Source organism: Galeopterus variegatus, unplaced genomic scaffold, assembly GCF_000696425.1.
Source record: "Galeopterus variegatus unplaced genomic scaffold, G_variegatus-3.0.2 Scaffold425, whole genome shotgun sequence".
NCBI lineage: Eukaryota > Metazoa > Chordata > Mammalia > Dermoptera > Cynocephalidae > Galeopterus > Galeopterus variegatus.
In genome coordinates, this window is record NW_007726536.1 from 419,653 (window position 1) to 444,877 (window position 25,225).

Below are 25,225 nucleotides of genomic sequence, written 5' to 3' on the forward strand. Positions count from 1 at the left end.
TTAATTCTAATTTGCTCTATTCCCCTTTTCTAATTTATTTTCTGGCCTCAAAAATAGTCCAAATAAACACTCAACTATTAATTTTTTGTATATCTCCCATACAATATGAATCCACTAATCAGAACTAACACTGCTTACCTTCCAAAACTTGAGAACACACAGTGAATTAGATATGCACAATTCAATTATTAACAACTTCAGTTAACATGCTGACATCTGCTTGGTAGCAGACTTAATAAAAGAAAATAAAAGTTTAATATAAGTTTGTTTCTAAATTTTGGCATGTAAGATGCTGTTAGCTCTTGCTGATAGTTCTTGCTAAATATTTCAGCTTGAATTCTAAAAACTTACCAATGTATGAAAGTAACAGTGTTGATACAAGCCAAAATTACACTTCTTGAAACTCTCTCTCTTTTTCTTGCAACATACTGAAAAACAACAGGAAAATTGCTTATTTGCTTTTGGACAGAGATTCTGAAGTACACCATGATCTGGGCATTGGAAAAGGCAGTTTTTCTGTAAATACCACAGCAAAAAATTGCAAAATTGAATGGGAAGATTACCTTCATAAATATTACTACAAAGAAGGGAAGATTTGTCTCAAAGTCTTCCAAAGTAGTTTAAAAACCTCTACCTCTACATATGCATATACACACACTAAAAATGCTTATATCCACTTAATATCTATATATGTACACACTTAGGCATGATATAATAGAAAGTAACATGCCAAATGGAAATTATAGCTGAATGTAAGTGAAAATATTAATGCTGGGGCAATGTGGAGTAAGGCAAAAGAGTAATGAGGGTGAACTGCAGTAAATGAAAGGCATCTTAAAGCCATTTTAATATTTGGCTTTGGGAAATAATGAATGTGTTGAGAAAAGTTAAGGTCTCTGAAAGCCAAAGTAAAGTAAAAACTATATTAAGAATGCAAGAGAAACATATCTTGAATAGGAAGTGACATTATGAACCAGGGTTTAAGGAAAAATGTAACAAAGGTTGAGTTTAGCAGGGCTAAAGATCTGTGGCAGCAACTTGAGAGATAATAAAGATGTGGGTGAAGACAATGACTATTATTTCTTTCTCAAATAAATAGAGACTCTAAGAAAAGAATCAGTGTGTTTTGGAAATAATGTGGGAAAAAAAAGGAGAATAAGCACATGTGACTCCACAGATCCATGACCAGGAATCTGAGCAAGAGTCTGCTGCTTACAGAAGTAAAGAAAGCAGAGGTGACCACTTCTGATACCCTAACAAGGGTCATGTAAACAATTATGTGAAGGTATTCTACAGGTAAATGGAGATAGAGGATTGAAGACAGAATGAGAAGTCAGAAACATGGATAAAGAACTGGGACATACTGCTGGGGAGGCTGGATAACTTCTTAAAGAGACTATGAGCATGTGCAGGGTATATGAAATGGCGATGTCAAGCTTGCTTACATACACGTTCAGCAAAACAAAATACCTTATCTCATTATCCTCTTCATTCATCTGTATGTTTTCCACTGCCCTTGTAAGATTTGGTTGTCTCTTCTGGGAAAAGAACAATGACATATGTTGTGAACACATCAATGAATAGTATGTTATTTAAGAGGTAAGCGGTCTCCACTTTTATGTCAGTAACACCAATAACAGGCTTTTTCAGCATGCAAAATATTTTTGCAATGAAAAATTATGAAAAATGCACAGTATTATCAACTCAACATTTTCAAGATGTTGGGGGTCAAAGAGTAATAAACTAACAGATTTAAGTAGTAATCAAACTCAAAAGACATTTCAAAAAGCTGAGTCATGATGATTTAGCACATTTTGCAATTTTAGATGAGCTTCAATAAGAAGAGAACATAGGAGTAGAAATTTGAAATAGCTGATAGTACAAATGGCATTTCTATTTGGATTTTAAGCCCATTATATAATTTATGATTATTAGCAGATTTTCTTCCTTTTCATATTTAGTCAGGCTATTAAAACCAGTTCCCATTTCTTAAGTGTGGATTATCAAATAGAGAGGGGTTGTCTCCAAAGCATAATGAAGAATGGAGGGAACCTTTCTAAAATTTAAATTTTGTTGTGACTATATGTTAAGGTAGGACTCTGTTTTATTGATAAGATCCTTTCTCAGAAAAAGAAACTTTGTTTTTAGTGATTTATGCAAATATAGTATGAACAAATAAGTATATAAATTTGATTAACCAAGAGGAAAAATAAATGAATAAAAGAATAGTAACACTTGCCTTCCAGTATAAGGCTCCTAAAGCAAAGCCAATTACAAGAGAAAAGAATGCTGGCAATGCCATGGCTGCCCAGTGTAGGCTGGAGTCTCCAGTGGAATTTTCGGCCTTCCCTGTAATTTAAACAATGCAGTGGTCAATACTGTAGATCCATCCTAGAGGCTTTGCTCTTATGCTGTGGTTGTTCCCAACTGTTTCCATAACATACTCTTGACCTATAGATCTGTTTAAAGTATTCAAAAGGCTGATTTTTCTGCTGAGTATTGTTTTTACAAGGCAATATAAATTCATGTATACTCCAAACGATGAAAACATTTAAAAGAGAAAGAAACCCCACAGACAGAAATAGATTTGACTTGGTTAGTGTTGACACACATGGAATACACACTTGATATATTCTGGGGGGAAAATGATTTATACTATCAAGCAAATTTATCTCCTATGCCTTTATCTTCTAATGTCTTTTCACTTTCTCACTCTTGATAACTTGCCCAGAAATTTTAAACATGATATTTTTACAACCTGGATCAAACTGTATGCTTTTGGCTATGTTTGGCCTGCTATAAATATTGTCATTATATGTGCACTCTGGTTACAGTATTTTTAGGTACTTCATGCTTAGAATCATGGCTATTTCTTCATTCACATCTTCAATACATACTTATTGGATGCCAGGTAGTGCCAAGCACCGTGCCAGGGACTAAAGGTTTGATTTTTCAGATTTTTTTTATGTTAAAGAGCTTGAGACTGTTTAACAATGAAGAATAGTTGAAGCCACCAGTGTTGCCCCATACTAAATATGTCTAAATGAGTAACTTAGTGAGAGAGAAGATATGCGGGATTAGCTTGGGATATCTTCCTTTACCCTGTCTCATTCTTCCAAGAGAAGCAGAATGATTCACAAATTAAACAGAACATATCTCCCACAAGGTGTGTTCTCTTCCTCCCAACATGAAACTTATTTTGACAGACTTTTCTATATATCTCCTTACAAAGAACTTAGTTGTTTGAGAACATGGGCACATATGTGCTAGTTTGCAAGAGTTAAATTTTTATCTTTCTTTTAAAGGTGTAATGTATTTAGAAATTATTAATATCCAACAATTATATGATCAAAATGTAAACTAATATGAGGGGAAAGTGACTGCTTTTGCTGATTTTGCAATGGTGTTTGGGTTACAGGGTCAGCCTACAATTACCTATTCAAGCAATAAAGTACCTGAAGTACATCTATAAAGTACAGAATATAAAAGAACTGGTTTATATGTATGTATGTGTCAAAATTTGCAAGGGAAAAATAAACTCATAGGTACAACCTTAGAGGTAAGAAACAGAGTTTACCTACTGTAGTAAGAATAGGAATTGCCCATTCCCCCACCGAATGTGAACTAGGAGCAGAAAATTCCCTAATTCTATTATTCCTATGTTTCCGGAGAGACTCTAATGATAGAGTTTGCATGTATGCTCACGTGCATGGGTGTGTGTCAGGGAAAAGCAGGGAGGGATAGTGAGGGATGGGTATCTAGTGTAAAGTACAGGGTAGGGAGTTGCAGGAAGTAGGGTCATCCATTCACATAACTATGAATTGCCTCTGACCCACTCCACACCCTACAGCCCCATGGCAGATATGTTTCAGGCATTTCAGGTTAGAGCTCTACATGAATTTTCTCACCAAAATAAACCTGAATTATATGATGGGATTTGGTATAATTGAAATAGCACTATTATTATAATAATATAGCTATTTTAAGAATTATATAAGATTATGTGGGCTAGTCTGGGACTTATAAAAGTGTTTTCGATGAGTAAATGGATTTGGAGCCATAAGCAATTCCTATCATTTTAGGAATTTTCTTTTCTGGAAATCCGTTTATTTATTTTTTAATTTAGTAATTTTAAAAAAAATTAAAATTTTTTATTGTAACAGTTGATTGTATATATCTGTGGTGTAGAGTTGAATATCAATACCTGTGTGCAATATGTGATGGAATTTTAATATCACTATCTGTAGATAAATAATTTGGCAATTCATGTTTGTATTCTTCTTGATGGCCAACCTGCTGTGGCCCCCACTGTCTATTAGGATTTCTGGCATGTAATTATGATAGATTTGACTATGTGATCTCCTTAAGAGGTCCTAACCAAAGCATACTGAGAGAACAAAGGAATCTATTGATATTTTGTCCCCCAAACCCAATGGAAAACTCTACTGAGCTTGGATGGTGCTATGAAGAACTCTATTATTTATGTGTGGTTAGCCAGATGCCTTGTAATCAAGGCAGCCAAACACCCTGTTCTTCTTACTCTATCCAAAAGCCAAATTTGAATCTTGGATTTCATCACTTGGACCAGAGGAAAGCCCAGACTCACTAGCAAAAAGCAGAAGGAGCTTACTAGAGGGTGAGATGTTCTGGAATTCACTATCCAAAACCTTTCTCAGGCAGGTGGATAGTGCCTAAGGGAGGGGCTTTAAAGAAAGCTACATGGGAGACCTCACTAAGGAAAGCTCACACTCACTCTGAGAATGCTGTGAGTTTTTATCCACTTTGACAGTTACATCCCTAGGACTCTGGGCCAATACAAAGTCCTGGAACCTGACTAAGATGCAGCAGCAATCCCCCTGCAGGAGAGAGGGAGGGAAAGGAACAGTAATGACTGGGAGGGAAAAGGGCCCACAGACACTGAGCTTCACCTCCTGCAGAGGTCAAAATTACCTTGCTTTCGTTATTTCATTTGTTAATGCATAGGGTTTAAGAGCCAGATCTTCAGCTCTCTAGATAGGATTTGAGTTATCCCAAATTCTCAGGCTATTACTATGAACTTTATCACATTATTACTAAGACTGTCCTCTGTGCAAAATTATTGGGAACTGACTTATTTGGTTTGACTAATAATTATCATTATTTGTAGAAACACAGAACACAAAAAACTGTGCTAGAGTTTTGCTGATCTTCCTTTTAGAGTGAGCCTACTCATGAGCAGCACACCTGTGAACCTGGATCTCTGGGTGCTTAGGAAACATGCAGATAGTTACTCCTCCTTAATTCAGATCCAGAGCTCACTACAGACTCACTCGCCACAATTACTGATCCACAGTCTTATGGCATCTCATAATTAATGAACTCTTACTAGACATCAGGCACAGCTTCACACACATGTGTACAAGGATATTTTAAAAAGTTCATGGAAGTATTCACATTGTCTGTTAATTCTACTTTTCTACAAACTTTTTGAAGTACCTTTGTACTAACTCATTTCAAATTCACAGAAACCCTGTGAAGGAGGTAGCACCCTCCACTTGACTGAGGAGTCAAGAGAGTTTAAGTAACTCACCCAAAGTCACACAGCTAGCCAAGGGTTAGATCTGGGATGTGAGTCCAGGTTCTAGAAGATGTATAAAGTAATATATCAAAGTAAGGCTTTCTTTCTATATCATTTAAGTAATGCCTGCAAGGAACTCAAGCTTAAACATTTTTTAAGTATCTTTTTAACCTTGGCATAAAAGATATTACCATTACTTTGTAAACATGATTCCCACTGGATAACAAGTAGGTTGTATATTATCCCATGACTTTTCCTTGCACACTCACATCTCTAGAATAAGCCCTCAGATGTCCTGGTTCTCTGATTGGCATGGCAGTTTTTGTGTCTTATCCCTGAAAACGAACATGCTTTCTTAAATTTCCCTGACCCAAAAAACAGTTTTACCTCCTTCATGCCACAACTAGAAACATTCACATAACTCTTTTACTATACACATTACATACTGTACTATGGGTGATTCATTTACATTTGTTTCTCCTAGAATGTGAGCACCATGAAAGCTTGTCTTGTGCATAGGTATCTAAGTGGCATATTCATGAGTGACATCACCCAGCCAAAAGTTGCTGACAATGCAAGATCAATATATTTTTAAAAGGAGGAAAAAACAAGCAAAATAAACAAACAGGAAGGCTGTCCATTCATCTCGCTATTTAAAAAGTACCCTCAGACTCAGAGGCAAAGGATTGAAGAGGTTTTTTATAGTTGGTTTGTCTTTTAAAGACAGTAGGAAAGACTTTTGCTTCTAACCACAATGGTAGCAGACTAGCCTTTCCAACTTAAATAATCATAACTCTGGACAAATAATATGAGGCAACTCTTTTCAGAAATTAGCCAATAAGCCACACAAAAGTGTAATTCCTGAGAGAAGGAAAACACACAAAGTGAAGCTCATGATTGCCCTGGCTTTCTGGCTTTTAGCTCTCCTGTCTGGGAGGCACTTTCAGGCTGAGGTGTAGAAGACAGAGTCCACGCAAGGCTCAATGGTCTCACTGAGATAGAGTCAGAGATTTAAGTTCAGGGTTGTTGATGTGGATGGAGTTCACAGAGCTGGATTACTTGCAAGAAAGAACTATGCAGAAAAGGAGCACCGGAAATCTCCAGACAAGTCTCCTTAAGATGAGTCGAATAATAAGCTATACATGCACAGGGAGAGACATCACAAAACGTGGCAAAAAACAACTCCTGAAAAGCTATCATCCTAACAGAGATCCCAGCAGTCATACACCATTGGGGGACAAAGGAATTCTGATAAGCAAGATTGGAGATACTTTCTCAGCCCTCAGAGATATCTCATAAAATCCATGCCTTAGGAATAAGGCTACTCTCTCCCCTGTCCCTAAGAAAGTTTAAAAATAAAGATAAAGATAGTAATTATCCTGATCTGAGCAACACATATTGCACACAGGTACTGATATTGAATGCTGTACCCCACAGATATGTACAATCAGTTATGTTTCAATCAAAAATAAATAAATAAATAAAATAAAAAACACATTGAAAAAAAGAATAAAGATAAAGCTCATCTGCCAGTAATTGAGCCTTCTACCAGAACAAAACTCAACAGCCCCCAAAGGAACCCTACAAATTCTGGAAGATACTCAACAACATAGTATCCATAATATGCAGCACAGATATTCAAAAATTACTAACCATTTAACAGGAAATGTGACACATAATCAGGGGAGAAAAATGTCAACAGAAACCAATCCTGAGATGACCTACATGTTGAAATTAAGAGACAAGAACTTTAGAGCAGCTATTATAATTACATTTAAGGAACAAAAAAGAAAATATATTGTCATAATGAATATGAAGATGAAATACCTTAACAGAGAAATATAAAATATAAAAATAATCAAATGGAAATACTAGAACACAAAATACAAATTAGAAACAAACAAACAAACAAAAACCACTGCATGAAAAATTCAGCAGATGAAAGATGGCAGAAGAAAAGGTCAGTGAATTTGAAAACAGCTAAGTAGAAATTACCCATTAAGAAGAACAAAGAGAAAAGAGGTTGGAAAAAAATGAACAAAACATCTGTGACCTATGACTCAATACAAACTGCCTAAAATATATGTGATAGTATCTGAGAAGGAGAGAAAAGAGAGATTGGAGAAGAAATATTTGAACCAAATTATGGCCAAATTTTCCCCAAATTTGGGAGAAAACAAACTTACAGATCCAAGAAGCTTGACAAACCTCAAGAAAGATAAATGCAAGGAAAACCATTCATAGTCACATCTTAGTTAAACTGTTAAAGAGGAGAAAATTTTTAAAGAAGGCAAAGGAAATGAAGGAACATAATACAAATGACAGCTGCCTTTTGTTCAGAAACAGTAGCTGCAGAAAGACAATGGAGTTACATCTTTAAAGGGCTGAAATAAAAAATAATTCTGGCAACTCAGAATTTGATATATGGTAAAAAGTTCCTGCCATGTGGAAGACAAAGTTAAAGACATTTTCCAATGAAAAGAAAACAGAGAATTTGTTGCTAGCAGATCTGTACAAGAAATGCAAAAGGAAGTTTTTCGCCTGAAAGGAATTAACACCAGATGGAAACTTGTATTTACAAGAGGGAATGAAGGCTACAGGAAATAATAAATATGTGGGTAATATAAAAGACAACATACTTTTTCCCCTCTTACTCTCTTTAAAAGATACACGACAATTCAAAGCAATAATTTTATGCCTGTATTGTGGGGTTTATAACCTATGTAGATATATTTATCAACAATAACACAAAAGATGGGTATGGCTAAGTGAAACTACCTTGTTTCAAGGTCCTTATATATTTTTTCTGAACTGCTACAATATTAACTCTAAGTAGAATATTACAAGTTAAGATGTATACTTCAATTCCTAAAACAACCACAAAATAATGCAAAGAGGTGCTGCTGACAAGCTGATAGTAATTAAAATGGAACACTGGAACACTAATAAAACAAAAAAATGGAACACTGGAACACTAATAAAACAAAAAAGCAAAAAACACAGAAAACCCAACATTAACTAACCCAAAACATGGCTGGAAAAAATGAACAGAGAATCAGTAAACAAATGAGACAAACAGAAAGCAAGTAACAAAATGGTAGACCCAAATCCAACCATACCAATAATTCATTAAATATAAATGGATAAAACACTGTAATAACAAATCAGAGATATAATAGATAAAATAGCAAGGCCCAGATATATGCGGTCGACCAGAGATGTACTTTAAAAATAAAGACAGACGGGCCGGCCCGGTGGCGCACTGCTACAGTGCGCTGCTTGGGAAGCGCAGTGGCGCTCCCGCTGAGGGTTTGGATCCCACATACAGACTGGCCGCTCACTGGCTGAGCGAGGTGCGGGAGCAACACCGAGGGTTGCGATCCCGTTGCCGGTCCCGGTCCGGTACGGGCGCGACACTGAGGGTTGCGATCCGTTGCCGGTCACGAAAAAAGACAAAAAGGAAAAAAAAAATAAATAAATAAAGACAGAAGTTTGAAAATAAAAGAAAGCAAAAGGTATACCATGCAAACTGAGCATTAGAAAGATTGGCTGTAATCACATCAGACAAAATACACTTCAAGACAAAGAACACTACCAGAGGTAATGAGAGATATTTCAGTAAGATTAAAAGGTCAATTAATCAAGGAAGACATAATAATAATAAGTGTATAAGCATGTAATAACAGAGCTACAAAATATATTAAGCAAAAAAGTCAGAACCAAAAGGAGAATCAGATGAATCCAAAATCAAAAGGAATGTTTTTTTAATTCCCCTTTCTCAGTAATTCATAAAAAGGTAGACAAAAAATTTAATAAGACATGGAAGATATGAATAATACTATCAACAGCTTTGGCCAAGACTGAGAATGCTACACCCAATAGTTCAGTACACATATAAAATAAGTCTCAATAAGTTTAAGAAGATTTCAGAGTTTGTTCTCTGACAATAACAGAATTAATTTAGAAACCAGTAACGACATCAAGATAATCACCATATTTCTAGACATCAAACAACACACTTCTATATTACCCATGAAACAAAGAAAAAAACCACAAGAATAAAAAAAATTTAAGAAAAAAATGATGAAAACAGAACATATAAAAATGTGTGGGATGTCAACCAGGCACACTGCAACAGTGCCTCAGAGCCTGCCTGGAGTCCTGAGGCATGGAGAAGGGGACTGGACCTCTCTCCCACAACCAGGCACACCAAGCCAGCACCTTGGTGCGCACCCACTGTCCCAGGGCATGGAGAAGGGGACCAGACCACCCTCCCACTGCCAGGCACACTGAACCAGCACTTCAGGACCCACTAGGGGATCTGAGGCATGGAGAAGGGGACTGGCCCTCTCTCCCACAACCAGGCACACTGAGTCAGCGCTTCAGGGCCCACCCGGGGACCTGAGGCATGGAAAAGGGGACTGGACCTCTCTCCCACAACCAGGCACACCATGCCAGCACCTTGGGCCCTGCCCAGGGACCCAGGGCATGGAGAAGGGGACCAGACCACCTTCCCACAACCAGGCACACTGAGCCAGTGCTTTGGGGCCCACCCAGGGACCCAGGGTGTGGAGTCGGGGACCGGACCACCCTCCCACAGCCAGGCACAACATGCCAGCACCTCAGAGCCCACCCGGGGACCAGGGATATGAATAAGGGGACTGGACCTCTCTCCCACAACCAGGCACAACATGCCAGCACCTTGGGGCCTGCCAGGGGACCCAAGGGAAGGAGAAGGGGACCAAACATGCCCCACAACCAGGCATACCACCAGTGCCAAGGAGCATGCCAAAAACAGCACCCCCACATGGGTGGCCCACCACAGTCACCACAATAACCAAGGCTGCTGCAAAAGCGGCTAGAAGCCACAGCCACTAGGCAGATGGTCCGCCAACCACTGGAGTGCATTCACATAAGAAGAGTCACCAGCAGAGACAAAGAAAAGAAGAGGATGTCTCTTTCCATAAAACCCATTTCAGAGTGACAGAAGAAACATCTGCTCTATGATAATATTGGGGGACAGGATCACATCTCTCAGCATTGGACAGATCATCTAGATAACAAATTAACAGAGTAACCATTATTCTTTCAGAAGGAGAGAAGAAATCTAGGGCAATTAGAGGGTGGAGGGGAAGGGAATGGGGGAAGGGAAGAGGTTGGACAAGGGGCATAAAGAATAATTACAATTTGTAGCAATATATATGCTAGTAATACTGATTTAATCAACATACCTCAATGTTCAACCCCCCAAAAATATGTATAATCGATTTTGATTCAATAAATAAAATAAATTATTAAAAATAAATGTGTGGGATGCAGCTAAAGCAGTGCTTAAAAGGAAAGTTATACCTTCTAGTGCTTATAATTAGAAAAAAAACTGGTTTAAAATCATTAATCTAATTTTTCCACTTCAGTAAGATAGAACAAGTTGAGTAAATTAAACCCAAAAGTAAGTACAGTTGGCCCTCTGTATTCATGGGTTCCACACGTACGGATTCAACCAACCACATATTGAAAATACTCAGGGGGAAAAAAACAATAAAAAATAACAATACAACAATAACAAATAATATAAATAAAAAAATACAGTATAACAACTATTTACATAGCATTTATATTATACTTATAGTATAATAGCATTTATATTATACTTATAGTTTCAGGTACTATAAGTAATCTATAGATGATTGAAAATATATAGGAGGATGTCATTGGGTTATATGCAAATACTATGCCATTCTATATAAGGGATTTGAGTATCTTTGGATTTTGGTCTCTGGGGGCTGGGGAATTGTAACCAATCCCCCACTGATACTGAGGGATGACTATAAAAGGAAGGAAATAATGAAAATTAGAAATCAATAAAATGTAATCAGAGAATTTAAAAAGCCAAAAGTTGATTCTTTGAAAAGATTAATATAAAGGCCTTAGTTAGTAGGAAAGACCTTAACTGACTCACACATATCTCATCCCAGTCCCTTTTTGAAACTTTTTCAGATCTAATTGTTATATAAATCAGAATTTTAGATTTTAGAAGATTCTGTCCAGCAAATATTGTGTATTACATACCACCGCGGTGACCTCTCGCTAGCATCATGTAATCTAACATGTTAATATTTCTGTTGTGAAATGTATATTCACTTTCAGAAGGATAAATAAAGACTATAAATAGCCTCATCTCAATTCAGATCAGGTTTTTGTGGCAAAAATTCCAAAACAGATTGCATTCTATAGGTTTTTTTGTTTAATTTCTGAATTGTAGACAAGCTATTGTGAATTTGTAATAAATTACTCCTTTTATAGATAGGTTTTCTATGCTCCTGAACAAATAACAGTGGCCCATTTACAAGTCTTAAGGGATGATTTTTTTTTTTTATTTAATTTTTTTTCTTCTAGCAGCTTCCACGAGGCAAGAAGGTTTTTAGTAAATCCAATAACCTTTATAAAGACCTTTGCCTGGATTTGAAAAGAGGACATAGTCTTCCAGGGAACTAGGTTCTTGGCCAAATAGGACAGAAATTTCAGGAAAAGCAGCATGTTCTCCTCCAACATATAATTTTATAGTACAATAACAAAATCATTGAATTTCCAAATACACCATTGTAAATACTGATATACACAAAACTGTAAATATCCTTGGAATTCTACACAACCAGCATTTGTGCTTTCAATTTTATAATTCCATTTCTATCAGACACATTCCACACAAGATATATTTTAAGTCTACAATGAAAAAGTCTAAATTATATTTCTAAAATTAATTTCATGCCTTATTTAAAATAATCTTAGCAAAAACTTTATTGGTCCAATTCTCTAAACATTATATCAAGCTTTAGGGAAACCCAATTCTACAAACCTAATATTTATTCTCAGGAAGACTATTAGAGGAATAACAGTAACAGAACAGTATTAATAGTAATAATTGTAGAAATTTCCTTTAAAGCCCATGCAATACTCCTAGAGATGCTAATTGGAGCCATGCATGCATTAAATCAGATATGTGTACTTACTATTACTGCTACTGCTGTCATTCCTAAGGGAGCTGGCTGCAACAGGGGGTAACATAAATGGTTTTGTGACACTTACTCTGGAATCTAAATAGAAAGCAATAATGTGTCAGTGTTATATGGTGATTTGTATGAATTACAGAGTCCCCAAAAGGTGAAGTGCAATACCAGAGTACTTGCCAGGTCTGCCTCCCAAATCTAGATTATTCAGATCCTATTTATTTTATACTGGGTTCTGCTGTTCTATTTTATTAAGAAATTCACCACAGTCACCTTGTAGAACAGAGATTTACTGCATACATGTGCTAATAAATGTGAGTAACGACATATTGTTGGTAATTTGTCATTAAAAAGAAAGCAATAATTAAGGTTTTGTGCTGTAGGGAGCCAGTGGGAGAAAAAAAGAGCCTCAAAACAGAGTAACTAGTGAGGATCAGAATTCATGACTCAGACCCTTAAGAAAAAGATTTGAGAGGGGTACGTTAAGAAGACTGGAGATGTCTTTCAATTATATTATTAAGAATAATATAATTGTACATTACTAGCAAACATCACATAAGAAAAAATGATTGGCCATCTCACATATTCTTTATTCATACACAATTATTTAATTTGAAAATGATGAGTATTGTTTTGGCTTGGAAGCCAACAATTGTGCCATTGATATTTGCTTTTTCATGAGACATACACACATGTATCTTTCTAGAGCTACACATATATCTGATTCAGAGGTAGGGTCTTACCTACATATATAAGATTCAAACTTGTAATTTACACTTAAATTAGAAATGCTTATATGTCTTACCTTCTTCAGGACTAAATGTTGAAGAAACCACGCAATCACTAGTTTCAGATGCCACCATAAAGTCCTTGAAGGCATCGATGGATCTATTAAAAATTCTAAAGAATTCTTCAGGAGTAAAGAGTCTGGGTTCTGGGCTCCTAGGTGATTTTTTTACATTCTAGAAGAAAAAAAAAAAAAAAAGGATTGTATTTTTCAAGTAGTCTGTAGACTTAACTGAGGTCAAGATAATGGACTATAAATATGTCCTTCAAAGATTCAAGTATTTAACTATGAAAACTAACACTTTTAGACAGATGTTTCAATGTACATAATTCAACCTGGTAATATAGGATAGTGATTCCATTGCATCAGTCTGAGGCTCAACTCATGACTCTGGAGTGGAATGGAGTGCAGTGAGCATAATGTCGTAACAATGATAATAAATTGGGGACATTTTTCTTTAGAGATGGTCATTAAAAACATTAATGTTGATTTTAAAGAGACCCCTCCATAATGCATGCTCCAAAATCCAAAAATTTAAAAGTCTGATGATATTGGCAAGGACGTGGGGTGAAGGGAACTCATATATATTTGCAATGTTCTTCCCAACATCACCATTTACTGAACACTTTACTCATCTTTAAAGCTCCAATGCATATGTCATTTCCTTCGTGACACTTTGTGTAATACACCCTCCTTTTTGTGACTTCTACTTTATGAATGCCATCAGCAGACTAGCTGCAATAATAATATGATATAAAAAAGTGATGTTAATGCTAAAACATCATTAATTATAAGATACATTCTGACTTCAGAAATGAGAAAGTAAAAAAACAGTAATAAGATGTAGTGAGTATTAGTATGGTAAGAATTCTAAGATTGGAAAGCAGACTTGGGACTGATTTTGGGTCTTAAAAGAGTAGCTGGAATTTGAATAGAGAGAGCATTTAGGTACTAAGGTACAGAATCATGTTTAAAACTTTGGGTTTAAACTTCTAAAAGTGTGGTAAGCTAAACTTTGGCCATTTGAGCTCCATACCAAAGCAAGTCTCAGTGCCCTATTCCATTATAGACACTTTGATATAAACAACAGTAATGTCCAAATTTATTTTGTCAGGCACAGTGTTAAAGCACTCATCACAAGTCATCTAATGTCAACCCTGTGAGATGGATTCTGCCAGTCTCCCCACTTTAGGCATAAAGAGATGCACAGAGACATGACGTTCACAAAGCCAGTTAGTGATAGTGCCAGAATTTGAACTCCAACATCTTGTTCTTTATTTTAGGGGTACTTGCCTATCCATATGCTTAGAAGCCAAAATACTATCATGCCCATATCCTGAAGTTTGTGATGACCAATTATCAAATGACTTTGAGGAGCCAAAATACACTTCTTTGTTGTGACCTATGTAGTGATTACATTACGGATAAAAGGGCAAGTATAAGTGTTCATCAGAGACAATTTTCCACCAAAATGAACATTTGTAACTTAATAGCAAGGTTGTGAGGACTTCATTCATTTACGAAATAAAAATAAAGATCAAGGCAGGGCTGTTTTTACACTGTAGTGTAGAGAAGGTTTATTTTCATATTAGATGACAATATTTAAGTCTGAATATACATTGAATATACATTGCAGTATAACTACAAACACTTGCTATCTGTGCTCATCTTAAAAATATTTTTAAATTCAAAGTTGATAAATTCAAAAATCACACAAATAAGGTTGCTCCCATTCCCTCCAATACTACCAATTAGCATAGGGCTTAGAGAAGAGTAATGAAAAACAGTCCCAATAAACAGAAAGTTACCTTAGATGAGTTTTCTTTCACACACTCCACAAGGTCATCCACTATATTCATAAGTTTGTTTATGATAGAATAATTACTCAAGCCTTCAGAAATATTTGAAAACTTGTCCAGCAGATCAGTCAAGCTGTATGACAACTGTACTACCATCTCGCTTATCCAACAATGACTAGGCTGCAAGAAATTGAAAGGAAGGAGACAAAGCATCTATTTTAATAAGTGCAGTAAACTCAGAGTACTCTTCAAAGCTGTCAGTGTTTCAGTCATGAACTGCTGGACAAAGGATTTCCTTGTAGCAGACAGGTCAGTTCTTGTGTTTTGTTTAACTCAGATCAAATATGCTGTTTCAAAACTTACAAATATGTAAACATCAGAGGAAAGCATTCATGGTCAAGACTTTGCTTTTCCATGGAAGAAAATCAAGCCAGGACAGAGCCAACTCTTACCATTGAGTTCAGTTATTAATAGAATTTAATTCTAGTAAGGAATATTTATTGTTTACTCACTCTGTTCTCAAAAGAGCTTGTGATGCAGAGGGTATTACAAGAAACTACTGTGGGAAGGAGTCCTGGCCCTCAAGAAACTTCCAGTCTTTTGGTGGAGTGTAATATAGAATAATTGATTAACAATACCTTATGTTTCTAAAGTGCTTGATAGATTTCAAGGCTTCTAAATAGATAAACTCATGTGGATGTTCAAAAAAACAGCTCTGGCAGAAATGTGGTCTGACAAAGAAGCAGCACTTTTGCCTCATGGCAGCACCAGTTACATTATTTGTGGCACCCAGTACAAAATGAAAATGCATTCATTGTTCAAAAACTATTGTTCAAAAACTTGCTAAAAAGAAAAACTATTAAGAATTTCCAGATCATGATAGCAGAGAATTAAACCCAGCATGGAGCCCAGCCCATCAAGCCAGTCCTGCCCATTGGTTAGAAGCTCAAGCTAACCAATGGTTAAAAGAGGCAGGGAAAACTGGGTTCAATTCTAGCTGAGGGACCCCAGGCAAGCTACATAAATGCCCTGAACCCCACTTTGTCTGTCTATAGAATGGGAATAATGAAACCTTCCATAAAGGGTAGTTATGAGGAGGTAACATAGTTAATTTGAATATAAGTTGCATGAAGGCAACATTTTTTTAAGTCTTCTTCCCTGTGGTGTCCCCAACACTTAGAACAGTGCCCAGCATGCGGGATTTGCTCAGAAACAATTTGCTGAATAAATTCACGAGTATATAAAAAATTGAAACATTAGAAAAAATATTTCAGGGGTAAGCACACACTTTCTGTAAAGGGCCAAAGAGTAATTATTGTAGTGCCAAGAAATATAACTAGAGATTTATGTAGGTTCATTCACAACAAGACAAAGAACATTTCCAAATATTTATTACAAAAGTCAAAATGTAATAATAAAATATAATTTATTTTGTATAATAATTGAATATAGTGTTCCATAATATAGATCTACTAATGAAAAGAATAAAATTATTTATTTTGGGTTAACATTTCACTTAGTTGGGGTTTAAAGTCAGCATTCTCTATCATCAAATAGATTGCAAATGTTCATCTGTAAAAACCAATTTTAGCTGGCTGGTCATACAAAAAAAGGCAGAGGGAAGGGTTTGGCCCACAGTGTACAATTTGCTAACCCCTGCTCTACCTGGCTGTGGATGAACACAGGTTTAGATTATTATGAAGAACTTCTCAGTATATTAGACACATTTTAAGATTTTAAATATTAATATTACATTACTAAAAATGTAATAATTGGTTGTAAGTTTTCATACTTCTTATAATTTTAACATTATCATTTCTCTTATAAAGATTTTTTAAGTGGAGGCTCTGATTTATTTTTAAATCTGCTAAAATGCTACAGTGAGAAAAATAAGATGACTATCAGGGATAGTATAATTGACTTGGCTTATTAAAATCCTAAATAATTTAATACAACTTCTATAGTAATAAAAATATTATACTCAGAGTAACTGATGCCATGCAAAATGAATCAAACCACCGAACTTTATTTCTCTACTTACCAGCAGAATATCTTTGTGGACAAAGTCAAGTAATTTATTTATTCTAAATTATACAAGGGGGCCATTTTATATTTAAACAAAAAATTTAACACAACAGTTTTAATATAGACCGAAAGGAAGCTGGTTTATGTACAGATAAGTAAGCCCAAACTCCTGGAAGTATTAAATGTCATTCAAAACTTTTAGTTTTGTTGGCTCTGGCTTCACGTAAGTAGGATAAACAAACTTCAAAATGGAATTAATTCAAGAGGTCATTTCTTTCTTCTTTTTTGTTTTGTTTTTTCAATTGAAACAATTGATTGCACATATCTATGGGATACAGCATTGAATATCAGTAACTATGTGCTATATATGATGCTCAAATCAGGATAATTAGTATATTTAACATTACACAATATAATCATATTTTGTAGCCCTTTACCAATTTCCATTGGCCTTTTCAACTCATCATAATCATGTTCTCAAAGACTATGTGTTTTCAAAGTATGTTCAGAATGGATTCTTTGCTTTCTTAAATAAAAGCTCATCTCAAGCACATGCAAGTTCATATTTGCATCATTAACAGGTCTCTTTCAAAGCTGTTAGTCTTTCCTTGGGTGATGAATTGCTCTGCAAGTTTCTCTCCTTTCAGGCAGTGATAATTCCTTTTAGATAGTCGGCCCTATCAGCCAGGGACAAATTTCCTAGGATAAGGAACACAGCACATACTGCAAATACTGTTTGAATAGTATTTACGTGGTACAATAGCCTTCACCAATTAGGTCATTCGGTTGTAATTGTGCAAATTTTTCTGTGACAAATAGATTCCAGGTACTGATCTCTTAAAACTCTTTCTTTGCTCCACTTTATGAATATGCTTGCCTGTTCTTCTCGGATCTTCTGACGAGTAAGAACCCAAATCAAATTCCCTTGTTTTGAATTAAGGCACTCCTTAAGGATTGTTTCTGTGGCCATTGCCTTAAATGAATTGGTATCTTTTTTCCTTTCCTTTTCTTTCTTTCTTTTTTTTTGTTTCTTTGTTTTTTATTTTAAACTGGGGGATTCTGGGTGCTTGTTGACACTGTTTATCTCTATTTTCAACTAAACTCTACTTTTACATTTTGTATCTTAGTTCCTATTTAGCTATTACCCCTCCTCTATCCATTTTCATATACCTAAATCAACAATCTGAACAATCAACTTTTTCCAGTAAAATTTTCAACTCCAATCCTATGATTTCTTATAGTTAAATCACAGAAGTTCCACAATGTCTGCTCTTTTAAAGTCATGGACAATTTGTTGATAGTTGATAATAACTTCTTGACTGCACAGCTGAAAAACCATATATTTCTAAAACCTTTGGAATCATATTTCCTTGACTATTTGTTCTTGCTTGTGACATGTTCTCTTGGAAAAGACTGTATCATCAATTCATAGTTCTATCTTTTCTGTAATTTGTTTAACCAGCTATATATTTTTAAGATTCTTAAATTAATTAAAGATAAAACCAAGAGAAACAAATAAAATTAAACATCAGCCAGTTTCGACCTACCTGCCTGTGTAAGAGATGAAACCAATTTTGACTAGAACACCAAGCAGTTTTGTATTTTTTTTAATTAAATATAGTCAATGATTTGCAAAGAGAACAAAACGCAATGGACTAAGCACTTCTTTTGTGAGATGACAGGAGATAATTCTATTTTTCAAGTCTTCCAAGATTATGATTATAAAATGGATGATTACAGGTTGTCAAATTCACAAATGTAACTTTTCCTTTACCTTAATAAATGGTGCTATTACTGTTTCTTATCTTTCAGATCCTAATTTAGTGTTATATAGATATTAACTCACAACATTAATTAGAAGAATGTAAGGCATAATGTTCTCTCACACTAGAAGAACATGAAGAATTAGAAAAGTTCACGGTTATGCAGGATGGTCGAGGTGATGTAAAGAGTAGCTTTCAAATTCCTGAAGTTCATGTAATTTGATGTTTTATTCACTCATATGCATAGTGTCCAAAAAAAGAAATACGGACCCTGCTTTGAATGGGAAAAACTTGTCTGGATTTTTCCTTGACTCCAAACTCTCAATTACTTACCTTCTTTCTCGGTAGATTCTGTCATTACATACCCTGGGTCAATTATAGCAGCTCTAGCTAGGACTATTGGAACATGGACTTCCATTCTTACATATTTATAACATGCATTACTCTAGAATGCTAATTGATTTAATGATAATGACCCAATATCCTTGACCTGCCAGCATGCCACTCCCACTGACAATTTGGTTAAACACTGTAAACTTTCTTAGGAATTTTTTTTTTCTTGAGAGCTGGCTAGTACAAGGATCTGAATCCTTGACCTTGGTGTTATAAAACTATACTCTAACCAACTGAGCTAATTGGTCAGCCCTTAGGGATGTTAAAGTACCATGAGCACCAAATCCGTGATTTCACTACAGGATTAAAGAAAAGATATAGTGAAAAACAAATATACTTAAAAGTATTATAAACGTAACTAGGAATATGCTTCCAAAGACCATAATAAAAATATCCATGCACATTCTGTGTTCTATGACTAAACATGAATTTTAAAAAGATGATATATGAATTCCACATGATGTGTGATATAGTGCCTCTGTAGTACCAGAACTGGTAAACCTGAGATGCTGGCTGAAATAAACCATGTGCTTTAAAAACATCCTGGGGACTTGCTAAGTCTGGCCTGCTTTCTCATTTCCACCCCCTTCTTCATTCAAGAAACTATACTGGATTATTAGTTGAAAGAATTTGACATAGTATTCTGCATCAGTAGTAGATGCAGAGGGTCTCTCTAAGAGTAGTCACCATAAGACTGATGGAATTAGAAGCTGAAAGTGGACAAAACATTCCGTAACATTTCTCACTGACACACTTTACACTACTTTCCATTTGGTAGCTACTCATAGAGAGATACCTATGTGCTTTGTTATTGGGACTAAACTTGGTATCTACCTAGTGAGAAAGTCCTCGTCAAAGGAGTGGGGGTAAATACCAATTATAGATTCTGAGGGAGAAAAGCCCTGGCTCATAAACTAAGAGGCATCTGAGGAATATTCACAAAGAGTATTCACCCAACTAGATTAGTATTCTAATCCAACTAATCTAATTACCAGCACTACTACCCAGTTTGATGGTTTTGTTTTATTTTCCATAATGTGTGTCAAACCTCAGTCTTGGCAGAATTAGAGGTGTGAATACCAATACCCCACAAAGCGTTCCTTTCTTTCTTCTTGTGCGTTTAGCATCTACCTCCTGACTGAGTGATGAAAATAATCTAGAACCATGCCATTAGAATCACAGTATTTTAGATGTAGGAGGAATACTGAAAACCATCTGGTCCAGTCCCACCAAATTCATAAATAAGAAAAGCAAGTCCTGGAGCAGGGAAGTGGTTTGTCCAAGGTTACACAACAAATAGAAACAAAAACATTAGAAATCAGGTATCTCAATCATTGATCTAGTTCTTCTATCAGTAAGAATAGTCAAAGCACATATAACCGACATATTATTTCTGTTGGATTCACTCTAACTCACATTTGGTCTCACATTTCTGCTGGATTTACTATGACCCACACTATGGTCACACATTTGGACCAGACACACCAGTTCTTAGGCTCAATTAAGAAATCTCTTAGTAATGGAAATGGTGTTTTCTGTCTCATTTCACTTAATCCAGAATCATACTAATGAAAGCATGTTTCTTTGAATAATCATGGCAACCAAATACCAAATGCCCAGTGCCATTACTGGACTTTCTTTATTCTCCTCCTTGTTTTTAAACTTATGGCTAGAAAATTGATGCTCCTTAGCCATTCTGAAACATTTCACTAGCAGGCAAATTTAAAACATTCCTGTAAAAGCACTTTGCAAACTACTGTGTGCTCACATTGCTAGAGTAGAGTTTCCAAACTCTTAACTCCTTTTTGGATGAGCTGGGTTTTGTAATGATTTATTTTAGTCCTCTCCCTAAACAATTAATTTGGGTCTTCCATGTTCCCTTTCGTCATCTAACTTTGCATTTCCTCCTTTGAATTAAAGTCATTTAGAAATTTCAATCTGATTAAGATTGTCATCAACCCAAGCACTACAAATATATGTTATTTCCCATGGCAGGTCTATAAATGGACCCTGAGCCTGACCCAAAATAGCCCAGTGAAGGAACAGCAAGGGGATCGTGAGGACCACAACAACGAACGAGGGGCCCACTTCTCAGTCCCAGTTCTGTTAACCCACTATGTGATTGTATGCATGTCACTTAATCTACTCAGGGTTCCACTCTCTCCGTAAGGTAAAGAGGCTGGTCTAATTTGTGCTGGCCAATACGGGAGTCACATTATCCAGCTGTGGCTACTTATCACTCAAAATGTGCCTCGTGTGACAGAGGAACTAAAATTTCAATTTTACTTAACTATAATTTCTTTAAACTTAAAAATCAATTCTTGACTTGATGACTGGAAAACTTTTAAGGATGTTTAGAAACACATGGGTATGTGAATCTACATTTTCAGCGATAAATTTTGAGAAAATTTAAATATAGAGTAAATATTTCTGATGAAAACTTAGTGTCTGAACAAGAATGTGTTGCAGGTGTAAAACACACAGTGGATTTTATATAATATTAAAAAATGGAAAATATTCCATTAACAATTTTTATATTAATTTTAAGGTGAAATGATAATATTTTGGCTATACTGGGCTAAATAAAATGTATTATTCTTAATTTAAACTGTTCCTTTTTACTTTTTTTAATGTGGCTACTGGACAGTTCCACTGTATTGCTTTTTAAAATTTTTTTGCCCTTTTTTTTTTTAATTGACACATAATTGATTGTACATACCTGTGGGGCACCACGTTGAATATCAATAACTGTATGCAATATGTGATGCTAAAATCAGGACAATCAGTACATTCAACAATACACAATGCGATCACTTCCTATGGCCCTCCATTTTATACCAGACAATAATGGACTAGATGTTCTGGATGGTATCTTAATATAATCACTAATTTTTAAGATGAGCCCCTTTACTGTAGTCAGTATATACAGAAGAGTTACTCAAAAATGGTATTTATGTCAGATTTTATTCATTCAACTAACGTTTTATGTTTATTCCTTTTAAAGAAATACTTTCTTATTACATGGGAGATAGAAGCAGATAAGCCTTGGAGTTGAGAATAAACACGGTGATTTTAGGAGACAGTGATGCATCTGGCTAGAGTAGCAAGTTCATGTTGGGGAATAATGGGTATTAAGATGAGATGGTTAGGGTGGGGCAAGATTACAGAGAATCATAAACATGTGGTTCAGGAATTTGGCTTTCAGTCTTCAGTAAGTGGGAACAATGAGAAAGTTCTTGAATACAGAAATGACTCAATTAAAGCAGTAGAACAGAAGACTCGAGGAAATCACCACTCTCCAGAATTGCACAATACAGTCCTTACACCTAAGATCTTTCATAAAATGCACACATACGTGAAAGTAGCTAACAATAACATTGAGGTGCAGATACTGTGTGATGAGTTACAGGCACTCACCTCATCATCATAACCTTGTGGACTATATTTAGTTCAAATTTGTGCCTCAAGGAATTTATAAGGATTACACATGGGGGAACTTTCCTCCTACCCTCCTGTCTTCATTTTCAGCAAATATTTATTAAGTGCTTACCATCCAGCAGGCACTAAGGATATAAATAAGAGCAAAAAGAATACAATTCCAGCCCTCATGAAGTTTCCTGGTCAGTGGAAGCTTATCAATGGAATAATCCCACCAACAAATAGAGAACTTCTACTCTGAGGAATGATATGAAAAGAGTTTCTCATAGGAGGATTTAGATTCATCAAGGAGATGAGGGAAGGTTTCCTTACAGAAGTAAACCTGACACCTGAGAGTCAAGAGTTACCTAGACAAAAGGACCAATCAGAATCCAGGTACAGAGAAAGCCATGCAGAAAGGAATGGTGGCAGCAGGGAACATGTGAGGTGAGGGACTGTAAAGGGACTTGCAAAGTGCCAGATCATGAATGCTGGAAGCCTACTGAAGGAGCTCGTTTCCTATTTCCTAAGAGCAATGAGAAGCCACTCAATGTATATGAAGAAGGAGGGGTAAAATGATCAGATGTATTTGTTTGTTTGGTTTTTTTTAAATCACTGTCTACTCAAGAAGAGTTGAAACCTCAAATGACAAACCCTGGCATGTCAAAGGGGATGGGAATAGCCCAGCGGCAGCAGAGCCAGGCAAAAGAAGGTGGAAACAGCTGAGAAGTGGAATGTGCATACCTGAGGAAGAGTACTGCAGAGGGAAGATACTGGGAGGCTTAGTGTTACAGTAACATTACATGTTGCCAATCACTTCCTCATTTAGCAGTGCCTTTAAAAGATATCTTTATTGGGGCCGGCCCGGTGGCGCACTGCTACAGTGTGCCGCTTGGGAGTGTGGTGGCGCTCCCGCCGAGGGTTCGGATCCCACATACAGACCAGCCGCTCGCTGGCTGAGCAAGGTGCGGGCGCAACACTGAGGGTTGCGATCCCGTTGCCGGTCCCGGTCCGGTACGGGCGCGACACTGAGGGTTGCGATCCGTTGCCGGTCACGAAAAAAGACAAAAAGGAAAAAAAAAAAAGATATCTTTATTAAAAACAAAGACATGACAGGAAAGATTGATTCAGGTAAGAATCATCAGTAGATGCTAAATCAATGGGAGAACTTTGATGAGGAGCAGGATATTTACATGGTCTTAAAGTGTCTCTCCAACAGTTGCTAATGAGTTGAACACAGAAATAGTTGAAGATCTTAATTAACTTAGGTGATCAAAACCAATAGCTCCATGAGGGAAGATGAAACTTGTGTGCCTCTGGACATGACAACCTGAGCATGCACCATCATTTATGTAGCATCATGGCTTGCAATGCATAAACTCAATAGAATCACTAGGAAACATCAATCAAATGTTTCAAAGAGAAACACTTTACTTAAAAGAGAGGGCTGTCTCATTCAAAAACTTCAATGTTATGAAGACAAAGGAAGGCTGAAGAACTCTTTACAGGAGACATAAGTATCGGTTTCCTATTGCTGCTATAACAAATTACACAAATTTGGTGGCTTAAAACAATACAAATTTATTATTTCACAGTTCTTGAAATCAGAAGTCCAAAATAGGTCTTACTAGGCTAAAATCAAAGTGTCCATTGAGGCTATGTTTCATCTGGAGACAATAAAGGTGAATCCTTTCCTTTGCTTTTCCCACCTTCTGGAGGCTGCCTGTGTTCCTTGGCCCACGGCCCCTTCCTCCGTCTTTAAAGCCAGCAGTGTAACATTTTCAAATCTTCCTCTTTGGCTCTGATATTCCTGCCTCCCTTTAAAAGGGCTCATGTAGATTAGATTGAGACCATGGGATAACCCAGAATAATCTTTCCATCTCAAAATCCTCAACTTAATTACATCTGCAAAGCCCCCTTTGCCTTGTAAGGTAACATGAGAGCACTTCAAAAAGTTTATGGATATTACAAATCTTTCCATGAATTTTCTGAAAACCCCTTGTATATCCACAGGACAAGACTACTTTGGGGAGCTATTACTCATACGATATCAAAATGTAAATCCTAGATTGGATCTTGTATTAGAAGAAAAGAAATGGAAAAAAAAAAAAACAGATAAAATTGAAATACAGTCAATATATTAAGGTATTCTAATTGTTGTTAAATTTATTTATGCAAACGTACTGTGTAAGATAATATTCTTTACTCAGGAAATACACACTGAAGTGTTAGATGTAAGTGGCCATGATGTATACCACTTATTCAAGGGGTTCAGAAAAGTAAAAAAACACACATGCACACCCAGAAAGAAAACACTGATAGAGCAAATGAGGCAGAATGTTAAAAATAGGTGAATCTGGTTTAAAGGGTATATGAGTGTTTTTTTGAATATTCTTGCAACTTTTCTGCAAATTTGAAATTCTTTCCAAATAAAAGGTTAAAATAAACCTGATGAACATATAATTTACTTTAATTAA

General features: G+C 36.0%; 1 protein-coding gene across 5 annotated transcripts in view; it reads right to left on the reverse strand.

The window, feature by feature from the left end:
- KITLG (KIT ligand) overlaps positions 1–25,225 on the reverse strand; it is an 84,979-nt gene that overhangs the window by 11,689 nt on the left and 48,065 nt on the right. For 2 of the 5 annotated variants that reach the window (XM_008568611.1, XM_008568610.1), the window contains exons 4-9: positions 15,160–15,330; positions 13,370–13,526; positions 12,568–12,651; positions 2,240–2,349; positions 1,471–1,538; positions 352–428 (exon numbers count right to left, since the gene is read on the reverse strand). In XM_008568611.1, the coding sequence (XP_008566833.1) occupies positions 389–428; positions 1,471–1,538; positions 2,240–2,349; positions 12,568–12,651; positions 13,370–13,526; positions 15,160–15,330 (630 nt within the window). In that variant the 3' untranslated portion in view covers positions 352–388. The remainder of the gene's footprint in view (positions 1–351; positions 429–1,470; positions 1,539–2,239; positions 2,350–12,567; positions 12,652–13,369; positions 13,527–15,159; positions 15,331–25,225) is intronic. The other 3 variants (XM_008568613.1, XM_008568609.1, XM_008568612.1) reach the window with 3 other exon arrangements.